Here is a 17,842-nt window from a genome sequence, read left to right as displayed (position 1 = left end):
GCAGCACTCCCTCAGTATTGACCCTCTGACAGTGCGGCACTCCCGCAGTACTGATCTCTGACAGTGCAGCACTCCCTGAATACTGACTGTCTAACAGTGCAGCCCTCCCTCAGTACTGACCCTCTGACAGTGCAGCACCTCCTCAGTACTGACCCTCTGACAGTGCAGCATTCCCTCAGTACTGACCCTCTGCCAGTGCAGCACTCCCTCAGTATTGACCCTCTGCCAGTGCAGCACTCCCTCAGTATTGACCCTCTGACAGTGCGGCACTCCCGCAGTACTGATCTCTGACAGTGCAGCACTCCCTGAATACTGACTGTCTAACAGTGCAGCCCTCCCTCAGTAGTGACCCTCTGACAGTGCAGCACTCCCTCAGTACTGATCTCTGACAGTGCAGCACTCTCTCAATACTGACTTAACAGTGCAGCACTCCCTTGGTATTGCACTGGGAGTGTCTGCCCGGAGCATGGAGTTTAATCGTTTGGGTTTAGCATCGATTTCGCAGTGCTGTCCACTGAGCTACAACTAACAGTTCTTTAATTGGCATTCTAAACCTAGCTTCAAACACTGGGTAATGGGATTTGCTGGGAGGATTTTTACTTACTGAAATTTGCTACATTCTGGGATCCTGATGAGAATCTGGGCGAATTTAATCCCTTCACGGAGTTTCAAACACAGGGAGCAGCTTCCTTGTTCCAGTACCTGGTGCATTTAAGGCAATCCTGTTGAGGACTGAGCCTTTGCCTAGTGGTGTGGGTTAATTGCAGGAGGCTGATGCTGACAGGCTGCTCACTAATATTTCACAGGGTGAAGTTGAGTTAATGAGTAAAGCAATGTTTGTTAGTTTCAGATCAGGGACACGCTGCCTTTATTCCAGGTACATTGGAGGTGACTAGGATTGTGTTATTTATTCCTGGGATGGGGACATTGTTGGATAGGCCAGAATTTCTTGCCATCCAGAATAGCCCTTCTGTAGACTGGCTATAAAGGTCTGTGAGGCTATCAACAGTGGGTAAAGGGACGTGTTTGTGATGTGATTCTGTGGATCCTCATTGCTGCTATTTCATTGTCTCTTTTTCAGACAAGAATGTCAGTGCGGGTAAGACCGTCTCTTCGATCAGTTACTCGATGTCCGGTGATGTCCACTCTCCATCCAGGTAGTGACTCAAGGAAATCATCCCAAGCAATCAAACACGCTCAGATCATTCCCGTAACAGCCTCCCCGAACAGGCGCCGGAATGTGGCGACTAGGGGCTTTTCACAGTAACTTCATTTGAAGCCTACTTGTGACAATAAGCGATTTTCATTTCTTTTTCATTTCATTTGACCAACTCTACACCGTGATATAAACTCCTGATTATTGCACTCACCACTCTGGTCTGCTCCAACCTCTTTGTCAACACTCTCCTGATGACTCTCCCACCTCCGATCCTCTGGGAACATGAGTTCATCCAAATCCCTCTTGTCCTTACCCACACCAAGCCCCCTTTACTCACCACCACTGACTAAGGGTCTGACCATTTCTACAATTATTTTCAAATCCCCCCATGGCCACCCCTTTTCTCTAATCTCCTTCAGCCCCACAATGCTGCGGGATCTCACTCCACCATAGGCGGCCGTGTCTTCATCTGTGTGAACCTTAAGCTCTGGAATTCCCTTTCTAAACCTCTCCATATCTCTCTCCCCCTTTAAGATGCTCCTTAAAAGATTTTGTTCAGCTAGCCTAATTTCTCCTTTATTTGTGTCAGTGTTCTTCAAACTTTTTTTCCGGGGACCCATTTTTACCAACCGGCCAACCTTCGCAACCCACGCCGGCCGACCTTCGGGACCCACGCCGGCCGACCTTCGCGACCTACGCCGGCTGACCTTCGGGACCCACGCCGGCCGACCTTCGCGACCCACGCCGGCTGACCTTCGGGACCCACGCCGGCCGACCTTCGCGACCCACGCCGGCCGACCTTCGCGACCCACGCCGGCCGACCTTCGCGACCCACGCCGGCCGACCTTCGCGACCCACGCCGGCCGACCTTCGCGACCCACGCCGGCCGACCTTCGCGACCCACGCCGGCCGACCTTCGCGACCCACGCCGGCCGACCTTCGGGACCCACGCCGGCTGACCCTCGCAACCCACGCCAGCCGACCTTCGTGACCCACCATTTTCTCTTACCTTGTTTGCTGCTGATAAAAATGGAGGAAATGGTTTTGGGTCCCTTTGGCCCTCGTACACGCTCCTCCAGTGGAATCTGTTGGATGAAGGTGAAGCCTTCCGGTGTCGGAAAGTATGGAGTCTCCATCTGTCCAAAGTTCTGCATTTTTTCCCGTTAAATGTTATTAAATAAAACCCCCCCGAACTTGTAAAGAAATTTTTTTTAAATGAATAAAATAAATGGAAAAAAATAAAAATAAAATGAATTAAAAAAACCCAAACTTGTAAAACAAAAAGCTGAGACCGTTTAAAAAAAACAGCGGCTGCACTCCGATGATCATGTGCGCCCGATCATGCGCAATGCTGCCGAATTCTTTTTCCATGTTCGCGGCCATTTTAAAGGCCGCTTGCAGCCAGCGTTATTAAAAGCTGGCTGCTGCGCGGGGATTTGCACGATCGGGAGCGCGCGAAGGACGGCTCCGCGATCCTCCCGACGCCTGCCCGACCCACCCGCGACCCGCGCCCCTGAGTTTGAAGAACACTGATTTGTGTCCTGCTGTCACAACTTGCTTGATAAGCTTCCTGGTATGAGTTTTGGGACTACATTCAAGGTCCTATATAAATTTAAGCAAAGAGTTGAAGCTCCGGGTTCTCTTCTGGGTTTGAAAAGAGTTTAGAAGGGCGGCACAGTGGCTAGCACTGCTGCCTCACGATGCTGAGGACCCCGGGTTTGATCCCAACCCTGGGTCACTGTCTGTGTCTGTGTGGGTTTCGCCTCCGCAACCCAAAAAGATGTGCAGGGCATGTGAATTGGCCATGCTAAATTGCCCTTTCATTGGAAAACAAAAATTGGATACTCTAAATTTATTTTTAAAACAGGACAAGAGTTTAGGGCAGACTGAAGTTTTACGTAATTCCTGGCACCTTCTGGAAGTTCGGTTTGAGCTCATAGGCTTCACAACTAGAAAGGAAACAGAGAGGATACAAAAATATCAAAAGAAAGCCATAGGGAATGAGCACTGTTGCCTCACAGCGCCAGTGACCCAGGTTAGCACTGTTGCCTCACAGCGCCAGTGACCCAGGTTAGCACTGCTGCCTCACAGTGCCAGTGACCCAGGTTAGCACTGCTGCCTCACAGTGCCAGTGACCCAGGTTAGCACTGCTGCCTCACAGCGCCAGTGACCCAGGTTAGCACTGCTGCCTCACAGCGCCAGTGACCCAGGTTAGCACTGCTGCCTCACAGCGCCAGGGACTCAGGTTAGCACTGCTGCCTCACAGCGCCAGAGACCCAGGTTGGCACTGCTGCCTCACAGCGCCAGTGACCCAGGTTAGTACTGCTGCCTCAAAGCACCAGGGACCCAGGTTGGCACTGCTGCCTCACAGCACCAATGACCCAGGTTAGCACTGCTGCCTCAAAGCACCAGGGACCCATAGAACATAGAACATTACAGCGCAGTACAGGCCCTTCGGCCCTCGATGTTGCGCCGACCCGTGAAACCACTCTAAAGCCCATCTACACTATTCCCTTTTCGTCCATATGTCTAGCCAATGACCATTTGAATACCATTAGTGTTGGCGAGTCCACCACTGTTGCAGGCAGGGCATTCCACACCCTTACTACTCTCTGAGTAAAGAACCTACCTCTGACATCTGTCTTATATCTATCTCCCCTCAATTTAAAGCTATGTCGCCTCGTGCTAGACATCACCATCCAAGGAAAAAGGCTCTCACTGTCCACCCTATCCAATCCTCTGATCATCTTGTATGCCTCAATTAAGTCACCTCTTAACCTTCTCTCTAACGAAAACAACCTCAGGTCCCTCAGCCTTCCCTCCATACCAGGCAACATTCTGGTAAATCTCCTCTGCACCCTTTCCAATGCTTCCACATCCTTCCTATAATGCGGCGACCAGAATTGCACGCAATACTCCAAATGCGGCCGCACCAGAGTTTTGTACAGCTGCAACATGACCTCATGGCTCCGAAACTCAATCCCTCTACCAATAAAAGCTAACACACCGTACAGCTTCTTAACAACCCTCTCAACCTGGGTGGCAACTTTCAGGGATCTATGTACATGGACACCGAGATCTCTCTGCTCATCCACACTGCCAAGAATCTTACCATTAGCCCAGTACTCAGTCTTCCTATTATTCCTTCCAAAATGAATCACCTCACACTTTTCTGCATTAAACTCCATTTGCCACCTCTCAGCCCAGCGCTGCAGCTTATCTATGTCCCTCTGTAACTTGTAATATCCTTCCGCACTGTCCACAACTCCACCGACTTTAGTGTCATCTGCAAATTTACTCACCCATCCTTCTACGCCCTCCTCCAGGTCATTTATAAAAATGACAAACAGCAGTGGCCCCAAAACAGATCCTTGTGGTACACCACTAGTAACTGGACTCCAGTCTGAACATTTCCCATCAACCACCACCCTTTGTCTTCTTCCAGCTAGCCAATTTCTGATCCAAACTGCTAAATCACCCTGAATCCCATGCTTCCGTATTTTCTGCAGTAGCCTACCATGGGGAACCTTATCAAACGCTTTACTGAAATCCATATACACCACATCAACTGCTTTACCCTCATCCACCTGTTTGGTCACCTTCTCAAAGAACTCTATAAGGTTTGTGAGGCACGACCTACCCTTCACAAAACCGTGTTGACTATCTCTAATCAAATTATTCTTTTCCAGATGATTATACATCCTATCTCTTATAAACCTTTCCAAGATTTTGCCCACAACAGAAGCAAGGCTCACTGGTCTATAGTTACCGGGGTTATCTCTACTCCCCTTCTTGAACAAAGGGACAACATTTGCTGTCCTCCAGTCTTCTGGCACTATTCCTGTAGACAAATATGATTTAAAGATCAAGGCCAAAGGCTCAGCAATCTCCTCCCTAGCTTCCCAGAGAATCCTAGGATAATCCCATCCGGCCCAGGGGACTTATCTATTTTCACACTTTCCAGAATTGCTAACACCTCCTCCTTATGAACCTCAAGCCCTCCTAGTCTAGTAGCCTGAACCTCAGTATTCTCCTTGACAACATTGTCTTTTTCCTGTGTGAATACTGACAAAAAATATTCATTTAGCACCTCTCCTATCTCCTCGAACTCCAAGCACAACTTCCCACAACTGTCCTTGACTGGCCCTACTCTTACCCTAGTCATTCTTTTATTCCTGACATATCTAGAGAAAGCTTTAGGGTTATCCTTGATCCTACCTGCCAAAGACTTCTCATGTCCCCTCCTGGCTCTTCTTAGCTCTCTCTTTAGGTCCTTCCTAGCTAACTTGTAACTCTCGAGCGCCCTAACTGAACCTTCATGTCTCATCTTTACATAAGTCTCCTTCTTCCTCTTGACAAGTGTTTCGACTGCTTTAGTAAACCACGGTTCCCTCACTCGACCACTTCCTCCCTGCCTGACAGGTACATACTTATCATGGACACGCAGTAGCTGTTCCTTGAACAAGCTCCACATTTCCATTGTGCCCATCCCCTGTAGTTTTCCTCTCCATCCGATGTATCCTAAGTCTTGCCTCATCGCATCGTAATTGCCTTTCCCCCATATATAACTCTTGCCCTGTGGTATATACCTATCCCTTTCCATCACTAAAGAAAACCTAATCGAATTGTGGTCACTATCACCAAAGTGCTCACCTACTTCCAAATCTAACACCTGTCCTGGTTCATTACCCAGTACCAAATCCAATATGGCCTTGCCTCTCATTGGCCTATCTACATACTGTGTCAGGCAATCAGGTTGGCACTGCTGCCTCATAGCACCAGTGACCCAAGTTAACACTGCTGCCTCACAGCGCCAGGGACTCAGGTTAGCACTGCTGCCTCAAAGCGCCAGGGACTCAGGTTAGCACTGCTGCCTCACAACGCCAGGGTCCCGGGTTCAATTCTGGCCTTGGGTGACTGTGTTGAGTTTACACATTCTCCCGTGTCTGCGTGGGTTTCCTCCGGGTGCTCCGGTTTCCTCCCACAGTCCAAAGATGTGCAGGTTAGGTGGATTGGCCATGATAAATTGCCCCTTAGTGTTCATGGATGTGCAGGTTAGGTGGGTTAATGAGGTTAAGGGGATCGGCAGTGGACTGGGCCTCGGTAGGGTGCTTTTTCGGAGGGTTAGTGCAGACCTGATAGGCTGAATGGCCTCCTTCTGCGCTGCAGGAATTTCAATGGTTCTATGAATTCTCCATGTTTACTGCTTCTTCCAAGAAAGGGAGTCCTCCCTACTCGGGACTGAGCAGAATTTGAAGGCTGCTTTCACACAGTGAGTCTGTATCTTGGCTCTACAACGACCAGGAGAGCTGGGTTTTCTGAACACTCAACTCCCGCGCAGTGCCTCATCAGCTCTCATTAAGCTGATCCCAAATCTGTTTGAAACATGAAAACCATTCACACTTCACTGCCCGGCCACTAAAAGGATTAAGATAATCGCAACAAGAACTGAAGAAGAGGGTTAGGAAAAGGTCAACAATGAAGGTGATTAGCACATGGAATGCTCGACGCCCAACTTCTGTTAAAAGTAGAATAAAAGCAAAATAGTGCGGAAATGAACACAGTAAATGCTGGAAAAAGTCAGCAGGTCTGGCAGCATCTGCAGAGAGTGGAACATTTAGCGTCTCAGGACTCATTAGAAACAGGAGGCCACCTGCCCCTCGGGTCTGCTCCACCATTCAAGAAGGTCATGGGCTGATTTGATTGTGGCCTCAACCCCACATTCCTGCCGACCCCCGATGACTTTTTATTGTGTACTCAGGGTGTTTCTGGCGTTTCCTCACTAGCAACCTTGCAGTGGAGCAGGGGCACTTTAAGAGACCGATCACAACAAACTCATTGGCCCTTTGCGTGTCACACAGCAGCCTGTAGTGTTAACATCTTCTAAATAAAGCTCTTCAATTGTGTGGACCTGCGAACCCTGTAGACTTAATTTTAAAACCGCCACATTAAAAACTGGCGACGAGAGCAGCTTTTGTAGGCACCATGATGATTAACAACAATGATTAAAATCATCGTTACATGAAAGCTGGCGACGGGGGGGGAAACAAACAACCAACTAGAGGAACCGAGAAATCATCGAGGAATCCTCAGGAAAACTGTTCTGGAAAGAAGCCCGCCATGTGCTCTTCCTGAAACAATCCGTAACAGTAGCGGGGGGCGCCGTGAGTAGCAAATACCCAGAAACAATAAACCTAGAGCTGAGGGTGTTGCAAAACATAAAGGAAACAGGCTGAGCTTAGGTTTGCCTGGTCTTGGGGAGAAAGGTAGTGCTAGAAATTTGTGGCACTTTGTGTACACGCAGGTCCTTCCATAGAGAAAAATGATGGGAGTTTTTGGCACCATGGGACTGTTTGATGAGAACACAGAGCGACGGAGCTCCTATGCAGAGAGATTTGACTATTGTGTCTAAGCAAACAAGATAGCAGCAGGTATAAAAGTCCCAACTTTCCTTTTAAAAAAAAATAAATTTAGAGTACCCAATTCATTTTTTCCAATTAAGGGGCAATTTAGCGTGGCCAGTCCACCTACCCTGCACATCTTTGGGTTGTGGGGGCAAAACCCACGCAGAGACGGGGAGAATGTGCAAACTCCACACGGACAGTAACCCAGAGCCGGGCTCGAACCTGGGACCTCGGCGCCGTGAGGCTGCAGGGCTAACCCACTGCGCCACCGTCCTGCCCAAAAGTCCCAACTTTCCTGAGCACAGTGGGGGGAAAAACATTTCACTTCCTGAGGAGCCTGGTACAGCTGGAAAAGCCAGGCACAAAAACCTACGATGAAATATTGCAGGGCCACTCGTCACAGAAGCCGTTAAGTCACCGCAGGAAGGTTTATGTTTCATAAGCGCAGCCAAGAAGGTGAATCGATTCCACAGTTTGTAGCTACCCTGAAAAGACTGGCTGAACACTGTAAATTCGGGGATGTGTTAAATGATACCATCAGAGATAGATTAGTCTGTGGTTTAAGGAGCGAAGCTATTCAAAAGCGGTTGTTAACTGAGAGCAACCTGAACTTAAAGAAAGCTTTGGAAGTTGCTGCATCCATGGAATTAACATCCAAAGAAGCTCAACATTGGAGATTGAGCACCAGAATTCACAAGATATCGGCCGAAACTCGAACACAGACACAGACTCACACTTGCCACACGTGTGCAAAAACGGGGCTCTCAGCAGCAGATTGTTGGTGCAAAGACATCGTACGCAGGAATTGTGGCAGAAAGGCCACATTGAGTGTGATTGTTAGAGAAAGAAACAAGCTTCAGGCAAAAGTTGCAAAAAGCAAGAGCCAAATAAATCAAATGGGAATGGGAAATGTGATTTATTTAGATTTCCAGGCCTTTGACAAGGAGATTGTGAAATAGGTTAAGAGCCCATGGTGTTCAGGGTAAGATCCTGGCATGGATAGAGGATTGGCAGAAGGTAGAGAGTGGGGATAAAGGTTTTTTTTTCAGGATGGCAGCCGGTGACTAGTGGTGTGCCTCAGGGGTCGGTGCTGGGACCACAACCTTTCACAATGTACATTAATGATCTGGAAGAAGGAACTGAAGGTACTGTTGCTAAGTTTGCAGATGATACAAAGATCTGTAGAGGGACAGGTTGAGGAAGCAAGGGGGCTGCAGAAGGATTTGGACAAGCTAGGAGAGTGGCAATGAATTGGCAGATGAAATACAATGTGGAAAAGTGTGAGGTTATGCACTGTGGAAGGAGAAATTTAGGCCTAGACTATTTTCTAAATGGGGAAATGCTTAGGAAATCAGAAGCACAAAGGGACTTGGGAGTCCTTGTTCACGATTCTCTTAAGGTTAATGTGCAGGTTTAGTCGGCAGTTAGGAACGCAAATGCAATGTTAGCATTTATGTCAAGAGGGCTAGAATACAAGACCAGGGATGTACTTCTGAGGCTGTAGAAGGCTCTGGTCAGACCACATTTGGAGTATTGTGAGCAGTTTTGGGCCCCGGCTCCAAGGAAAAATGTGCTGGCCTCGGAAAGGGTCCAGAGGAGGTTCACAAGAATGATCTCTGGAATGAAGAGCTTGTCGGATGAGGAACGGCTGAGTACTCTGGGTCTGTACTCGTTGGAGTTTAGAAGGATGAAGGGGGTTCTTATTGAAACTTACAGGATACTGCGAGGCCTGGATAGAGTGGATGTTTCCACTTGTAGGAAAAACTAGAACCTGAGGACACCATCTCAGACTAAAGGGACGATCCTTTAAAACAGAGGTGAGGAGGAATTTCTTCAGCCAGAGGGGGGTGAATCTGTGGAACTCTTTGCCGCAGAAGGCTGTGGAGGCCAAATCATTGAGTGTCCTTTTTTTTTTCTCCCCCCCCCCCCCCTCTCTCTCTCTCCCCCCCCTTCATTGAGTGTCTTTAAGGTAGAGACAGATAGGTTCTTGATCAATAAGGGGATCAGGGGTTATGGGGAGAAGGCAGGAGAATGAGGATGAGAAAAATATCAGCCATGATTGAATGGCGGAGCAGACTCGAAGGGCCGAATGGCCTAATTCTGCTCCTATGTCTTATGGGAAACCGAAAAAAGGAATAAATGTCGACGTTGTACAAATGAGAAAGAACTCGATTCACAGTCCGAAGATGAACTGCTATTAAAGGCACTGGGTATTGCTGGTGAAACAAACCATTACTGGGTCACTCCATTACTGGACGGTCAGCTGGTGAAGATGGACATGGACAGTGGAGCAGCTGACTCGTTGGTGCCAGAGACTGTTTACCGCCCTATTGCGCTGCAAGCCTCAAAGATAGTGTTAAAAACCTACACTGGAGAAGTGGTTCCATTGAGGGGGCCATATTAATTAACGGTGCAATTAAATGGACAGATGACAGATTTGTCCTTGCACATAGTCAAAGGAAATTATCCGACACTAATGGGAAGAAATGGGGTAGGACGGTGGCGCAGTGGGTTAGCCCTGCTGCCTCATGGCACTGAGGTCCCAGGTTCGATCCCGGCTCTGGGTCACTGTCCGTGTGGAGCTTGCACATTCTCCCCGTGTCTGCGTGGGTTTTGCCCCCACAACCCAAAGATGTGCAGGGTAGGTGGATTGGCCACGCTAAATTGTCCCTTAATAGGAAAAAATGAATTGGATACTCTAAATTTATAAAACAAAAAACTAATGGGAAGAACTTGGCTGGAAAAGATCAGATTAAATTGGGCAAAAGTAAATCACATGACAGATGCTGAATCAAGTCGACCCAAAGTCTTGAAGAGACATGCCATTGTCTTCAATGGTGAAGCACTCTGATACTCCTTTAGTGTCCCCTGCATTTTCACTCAAACACTTGAACACAGATCCAACACATTGTGGGCAGCACGGTAGCAAGCACAATTGCTTCACAGCTCCAGGGTCCCTGGTTCGATTCCCGGCTTGGGTCACTGTCTGTGCGGAGTCTGCACGTTCTCCCCGTGTCTGCATGGGTTTCCTCCGGGTGCTCTGGTTTCCTCCCAGTCCAAAGATGTGCAGGTTAGGTGGATTGACCGTGATAAACGGCCCTTAGTGTCCAAAATTGCCGGTAGTGTTGGGTGGGGTTACTGGGTTATGGGGATAAGGTGGAGCTGAGGGCTTGGGCAAGGTGCTCTTTCCAAGAGCCGGTGCAGACTCGATGGGCCGAATGGCCTCCTTCTGCACTGTAAATGCTATGATTCTAAGCCATATCTAACATTGTTATGCCACAGATACATTAGTAAGACAGTCTCTTGGTTGGACGTCTGTCTCATTTTGGCGGAACACGGCGTTCCTGTACACTGGCCAGTGTTACATCTGGCGAAAGCAACTCAGGAACTGTGTGTGGATGATTCTGTCGTACCAGATTCCATCATTTTAGCAGCTGTAGTCCTCAAGTTGGACATGTCACTGTCCATACTCTGGTATACACATCTGGTACAGGCTCTGTAATCTCACTGTGTGCAGACAATAATTGGTCAGCGTGCCGACGCCAAGTTCGTTCATCGTTACATTGTACAATGAAGATATCGTACCCGTTTCGGCCAATACAATCGCTGGAATCCATTTTTTGCCTGAGGTGTAATTTCTCATGTTTCCCCAGGGTCAAAGACCCTGTTTTTGGAATGTTGTTCCCTTCGTGCCTGACGCTGTTGCCCGACTCCCTGAAGTTTTAAGGGCCCAGGTCTCGTCGCCAGTTTCTCTTTCGTTATATTCTTTGTTGTAGCCGCAAAGAGGGAGAGTCAGAGGTGGCACATGTCGAGTTTGTGCAACATAGCGCAAAGCGTTTATTTACAAGGATGCTGCTGAAGCAGGGATAATGGCTAACTCCACAAAAGCTCGCGAAGAGCTCCGATGATGAATTACGTAACATGTGACTGCCACCAGCCAATGGTGTTAATCTGATATGTAACAAATTCAATCACCATCTCACGCGGTGGAGTTTGAACCCGGGTCCCCAGAACATTAGTGGGTCCCCAGATCACTAGTCGAGTGGCTATACCACCATCTCCCATTGGGACTGATTCCTTTGGAGAAGATGAAGAGGGGATTTGGTGGGGGTGATCAAAATTATGAGGGGTCTGGACAGAGTAGGCCGGGGAAACTATTCCCATTGGTGGAAGGATCGAGAATCGGAAGGAACAGATTTAAGGTTATTGAAAAGAGATCCAATGGCGACATGAGGAACAGGTTTCCATGCAACGCAGTTAGGAACTGCAGTGCACTATCTGGGTGTGTGGCGTAGGAAGATTTAATCATGGCTTTCAATAGGGAATTGGATAATTACTTGAAGGGAAGAAAATTTGAGAACTCCAGGGTAAAGACGGGAAAGTGGGACTAACTGGATCGCTCTTGCAGAGTCAGCAAGGGTTCAATGGGCTGAATTGTTTCCTTCGATACAGAAACCCTCTATCTCCACGCACCCGTGTTGGAGTATCTGCCGTGTTCCGATGCTGTCACTTACTTGCAACCCTGTTTCCCCGCAGTGTACTCAATCTTTATCCAGACCCAGCTACCAAATCCCGATCCCCCCCTCCGACCCTGCCTCGACAGGGCGAGAAGCGCCCAGTGCTGATGAGGTCACAAACACTGCCCCGGACGTCCGGAACGCAATCCAGGAAGGCTCTCTTCGAAAAATTCGAACAGGAAGGTACACGGTAAGGCCATCTCTGATTCTTGCATCTTCCAGCCTGTGGGAGGACAGGGTCACCTACACTGATAGGACCAGCCAATTTGGGCAGCAGACTCTCCACTTAGGGAGAAAATAATCCAAACCTCATTCACAGATTTGAGCACAAAATCCAGGCTGACACACCCGGTGCCAGTACTGACGGGTGTTCATTGTTGGAGCGTCAGTGCTGAGGGAGTGCCACACTGTCAGAGGGTCAGTGCTGAGGGAGTGCCGCACTGTCAGAGGGTCAGTGCTGAGGGAGCGCCGCACTGTCAGAGGGTCAGTGCTGAGGGAGTGCCGCACTGTCAGAGGGTCAGTGCTAAGGGAGTGCTGCACTGTCAGAGGGTCAGTGCTGAGGGAATGCCGCACTGTCAGAGGGTCAGTGCTGAGGGAGTGCCGCACTGTCAGAGGGTCAGTACTTAGGGAGTGCCGCACATTCAGAGGGTCAGTACTGAGGGAGTGCCACACTGTCAGAGGGTCAGTGCTTAGGGAGCGCTGCACTGTCAGAGGGTCAGTGCTTAGGGAGTGCTGCACTGTCAGAGGGTCAGTACTGAGGGAGTACTGCACTGTCAGAGGGTCAGTACTTAGGGAGTGCCGCACATTCAGAGGGTCAGTACTGAGGGAGTGCCACACTGTCAGAGGGTCAGTGCTTAGGGAGCGCTGCACTGAACGAAGTGTCATCCTTTGAATGAAATATGTGTAGGGCTACGGGGAATGTATAGGGATACGGGGAATGTGTAGGGAAACGGGGAATGTATAAGGATACGGGGAAATAAGGACTAATTGAATAACTTTCAAATGCCAGCATAGCATGATGGGCTGAATAGCCTCCTGTGGTTCTGTCTGTCCCAATTGATTAAAATGTTTATTCGGAGTGTGGTGATAACCCGCGGTTTGCAGTCTAACCCCAGAACAGGTCTGTTTTATGCTGTGTTCACCCATTCTTTCAGGGGCAAAGTTGGGGCTTCGAAGGGAAAGCTCCAAAGATCCCAAAGCTTTGGCGTCGCTAGTGCAAGCAGTATCAAACAGATCCTTCTGGAGTGGTGTCGCTCCAAGACAATAGGATACAAGGTAAGCAAAGGGTTAATGCCTTATTGGCCTACCCAGAGAGAGAGGGAGCAGGTAGATAAAGGTGATGATTGGAACAAACTTTACTGATGTACAGAGCGAGGTTCATTGGTTAGTGCGCGTGTAATTAGCTGATCTCTATCAGCACTGGAAGAGGAACTCAAAGGGTTAAATTACAAGGAGAGATTAGACAAGTCAAGGTTGTGCTCCTTGGGAATTACTCGGTTAAAGGGTGAACTGATCAATGTTTTCAAGATGTCAATGGGAACAGATAGGAAATGAAATGAAAATCGCTTATTGTCACGAGTAGGCTTCAATGAAGTTACTGTGAAAAGCCCCTAGTCGCCACATTCCGGCGCCTGTTCAGGGAGGCTGTTACGGGAATTGAACCGTGCTGCTAAAAACCAGAGCCAGACCTTTCAGGAGTGAAGTTCAGAAACACTTTCTCACACAGAGGGTGGGAGAAGATTGGAATTCCCATCCGCAAACAGCTATTGATGTAGGTCAATTGATCATTTTAAATCTGAGATTGGGAGATGTTAAGGGATATGGGGAAAGTCCACGATGTGGTATTAGCCATGATCTGAGTGAAAGTAGAACAGGGATGGGAGGCTGGTCTCGACTCAGGAGGTGAGTGAGGTATTTAGGGCCTTCTACAAAAGGTTTTACAGGGCTGAACTGCCGCGGGATGGGATGGATGGTGGAGTTCCTGGGAGAGTTGGAGTTTCCCAAGGTGGGGGAGGAGTTACGGGAAGAACTAGTGGTTCCGTTGGAGTTGGAAGAGATCATGAAGGCGCTGAAGTTAATGCAGTCGGGGAAGGCACCAGGGCCCGACAGGTTTCCCGTGGAATCGCATGAACGAATTGTAGACCAGCTGGCCCCTTTATTGTCGGGGATGTTCAGGGACTCCTTGCTGAGAGGTGCTCTGGGGCAGGCGCCGATTTCCCTGCTCCTGAAGAAGGACAAAGACCCCGCAGACTGTGAGTCGTGTCGGCTGACCTCCCTGTGAAATGTGGATGCGAAGCTTCTAGCTAAGGTGTAGGTGGTAAGACTGGAGCCTTGTCTCCCAGAGGAGGGGAAGAAAGACCTAACGGGGCTTGTAAAGACCCAGAGGTTGACGGCAAATGTGAGACGGTTGTTGAACACGTTCCTTACCCTGGGGGAGGGCTGGGTTCCAGAGATCATTTCGCTTGATGTGGAGAAGGCGTATGACCTGGTAGAGTGTGACTATGTATTCGCGATAATGGAGAAATTTGTGTTTGGACCGGACTTCATAGCGTGGGTTGGGCTGTTAAACGTGGCCCCATTTGCCACCAGTGTTTGCACCAACAAAGTGACTTCTGACCCCTTTCGTCTGTACAGGGCCACTAGGCAGGGATGTCCGATGTCCCCTTTGCTGTTTGCGTTAGCAATAGAGCCACTAGCCATGGCGCAGAGGGCTTTGAAAGCTTGGGAAGGAATAGTTAGAGATGGGGTGGAGCGTAGGGTCTCGCTATATGCTGACGATTTGTTATCTTAGGGATCCGGAGGCGTTAGTGGGAAGCATGGGGATTTTGCAGCGCTTAGGGGCCTTCTCGGACTATAAGCTAAATGTAGGAAAGAGCGAATGTTTGGTGGTTAGGGCATGGGGTGGAGAGTGGAGCTTAGTGGGATGTCATTTCAGCTAGCAGGAAGTCATTTTTGGTATTTGGAGGTCCAAATAGCAAGGGATTGGGGGAAACTCCGGAGGTTGAATTATACAAGTCTGGTGGGGAAGGTTAAGGCAGACCTGCAAAGATGGGATGGTCTCCCACTATCCCCAGCGGGCCGACTGCAATCGGTTCAGATGAATATCTTGCTGAGTTTTTATTTTTAGTTCAGTGCCTCCCGGTGTTCCTGCCCAAGGCGTCAGATTGACTGGCTTGTGACTGAGTTTATTTGGGCGGGTAAGGGCCCTGAGGATCAAGAGGACGGTGCTCCAGAGGAGAGACAAGTAGGGAGCTTGGCGTTGCCAAACTTTCGGTATTACTATTAGGCGGCCAATGCTGAAAAGGTGCTGGAAGAGCTGTGGGTCCAGGTCAAAGCAAAGTCTGTGAGGGAGGGCAAGCCTGAGTGCTTTGGCAATGGCTCCGCTCCCGGTGGTGCTGAAGAATCACTTGACTAACCCAGTGGTAGTAGCCACGTTAAAATTTGGAGGCAATTCTGTCAACATTTCAACTTGAAGGCTGCCTCGAGGCTAGCTCCCATCTGTGTAAACCAGTACTTCGAGCCATGCTCGGTCGGATGTGATGTTTAGGGAGTGGGAGGAAAAGGGGTTGGAGATTTGTTTTTAAGAGGGTCAGTTCGACAGCCTGGGGGAACTGAAGGAGAAATATAGGCTTCAGATGCTGATGGCCAAGGGCAGCACGGTAGCATAGTGGTTAGCACTGCTGCCTCATGGCGCCAAGGACCTGGGTTAGATTCTGGCCCCGGGTCACTGTCCGTGTGGAGTTTGCACATTCTCCCCGTGTTTGCGTGGGTCTCACCCCCACAACCCACAGATGCGCAGGGTAGGTGGATTGGCCACGCTAAAATTGCCCCTTAATTGGGAAAAAAAGAATTGGGGACTCTAAATTTTTTAAAAAACAGATGCTGATGGATTGAGTTACCTCCAGTTACATCGCTGGGTCAAAAGGCATTTTCCAGCCTTTCCAGTGAAGCACCTTTCTACCCTCCTCGAACGGGTTTTATCCTGCTCAGGGTCAGAGGCGGCCAGTACGTCGGCCATACACCAGCGGATCATAGAATTTACAGTGCAGAAGCAGGCCACACGAGTGGGAGAGGAGACGTGCTCGGTTGAGGATGTGAAGGCAAAGTGTGTAGAGGAGCTGGGGCCGGTCTTGGAAGAGGAGGTTTAGAGTGAGGCACTGAGGAGGGTGAATGCGACCTTGTCCTGTGTGTGCGCGGCTGGGATGAGTGTGTGTGGGGAGTGTAATGCGATTGTACGGCTGCAGTTTCTCAGCCTCCCGAGTACCAATCGCGGACCTGGCGAATCCCGCACCGTTTTTCATTGGAATCGATTGTGTTCCACATGGCGTTGGTGCTGCCCCTCCACAGTCACTGAATCAGTCCAGGTTTGGGGCGTTTTGCTGTCGTGGAACTCCACGAATCCTGCACCTCGTCTCAGGAATGGAGAATCCCGCCCCTTATTTCACTGAAGACTCAGTCTTCTGACTCTGGAAATAACTCCAGACATCTGTCCATATGTCCTAGGAATATAAATACAAGTTCTGTCAGGGGTCTGGCTTTGTGACCTGTTTATGGTCAAATATGAATATGAAAGTTGAGTTGGGGATGTGTTTAGCCTGTTCTGGGAGCACTATAATGTCTATTGCTTCGGGAGTATGGAATTCACCAATAAAAGCTGTTGTAAATCTTCCTCTGTTCCTTGCAGTTGATTGACATCCAGAATTTCTCCTCGAGTTGGAGCAATGGGATGGCGTTCTGTGCTCTCGTCCACTCCTTCTTCCCAGAAGCGTTCGATTACAACGAGCTGAGCCCCAGTAACCGCAAACAGAACTTTGAGCTAGCATTCGGCACAGCTGAGTGAGTACTACCCTCCCACAAAGAGCCCAACCAAACAGGGACGTGAAGTGTATTTGGTGGGGAATCAATGTCCAGGCTGGACAACAGGTACAGCTGCCTGGCCCCGAGAATCTCTGTTCGATCCCGCAGGTTCCATTTGACTTTTGCATAAGAATTAGGAGCAGGCCATTCAGCCCATCAAAGCCTATTGCACAATTCAATTGGCCTGGTGGACTCAACCGCACTTTCCCACCCCTAACTTGACTCCCTTGTCGATCAGAGTGTAATTTAGCCTTGAATATATTCAATGACCCAGACGCCACTGCTCTCTGGCAGAGAGAATGCCAAAGACTAATGAGATTGACTCAAGAGAGAGGAAACTCCACCTCAGCTCCATCTTAAATATCTACCCTCTCGAATCCCCTCAGATTATTACGTTCCAATAAGATCATCTCTCGTGCAACTTCTTCATCCCAGGAACCAGCCCAGTGGACCTTCTCTGAACTGCGCCTGACCTCACAAAGGACAGCAACAGTCCGAGAGCTCCAGGCCTACTGGGAATGGTGTGGTAAGAGATGCCAGCCTTACCAGGGCCGGCCACGCCTCCCCACAAATAATATTTTTAAGGAGTGAAATTTTATAAGTTTGGTTCCCTGGAGACCCCAGGAATGGCTCACGGTGGACAGACAGTGTCTCAGGTGCACAGGTGCCAGGTCTGTGTTGGCATTTCTCAGTCTGTCAGCTTCTTTTAAGGTGCTGTCATTCAGATGAGATGGGAACCGAGGCCCTGCACACCCTGGTGGATCCCATAGCCCCTCACTTCTAAGAAAGGCAGAGATCTCTCCAGTGTCCTGTCCTGGCCAACAACTTGGTGTAAATTGGTGGCTGCAGTCTTGACTTAAGTACCTCATTGTTGGTGAAACTGCGTTTCGATGTAGCAAGGTGAT

General features: G+C 49.2%; 1 protein-coding gene across 3 annotated transcripts in view; it reads left to right on the top strand.

The window, feature by feature from the left end:
* The window catches only part of smtnl (smoothelin, like), a 51,621-nt gene that overhangs the window by 32,266 nt on the left and 1,513 nt on the right, over nt 1-17,842 (top strand). For all 3 annotated transcript variants that reach the window (XR_011933732.1, XM_072469996.1, XM_072469997.1), the window contains exons 4-7: nt 1,082-1,157; nt 12,100-12,270; nt 13,235-13,355; nt 16,765-16,916. Coding sequence is in view for 2 of the 3 variants with exons in the window: in XM_072469996.1 (XP_072326097.1) it covers nt 1,082-1,157; nt 12,100-12,270; nt 13,235-13,355; nt 16,765-16,916 (520 nt within the window). In the remaining variant the exon portion in view is untranslated. The remainder of the gene's footprint in view (nt 1-1,081; nt 1,158-12,099; nt 12,271-13,234; nt 13,356-16,764; nt 16,917-17,842) is intronic.

This window comes from Scyliorhinus torazame, chromosome 12 (assembly GCF_047496885.1).
Source record: "Scyliorhinus torazame isolate Kashiwa2021f chromosome 12, sScyTor2.1, whole genome shotgun sequence".
Taxonomy (NCBI): Eukaryota; Metazoa; Chordata; class Chondrichthyes; order Carcharhiniformes; family Scyliorhinidae; genus Scyliorhinus; species Scyliorhinus torazame.
This window is presented reverse-complemented; position numbering and strand designations above follow the sequence as displayed.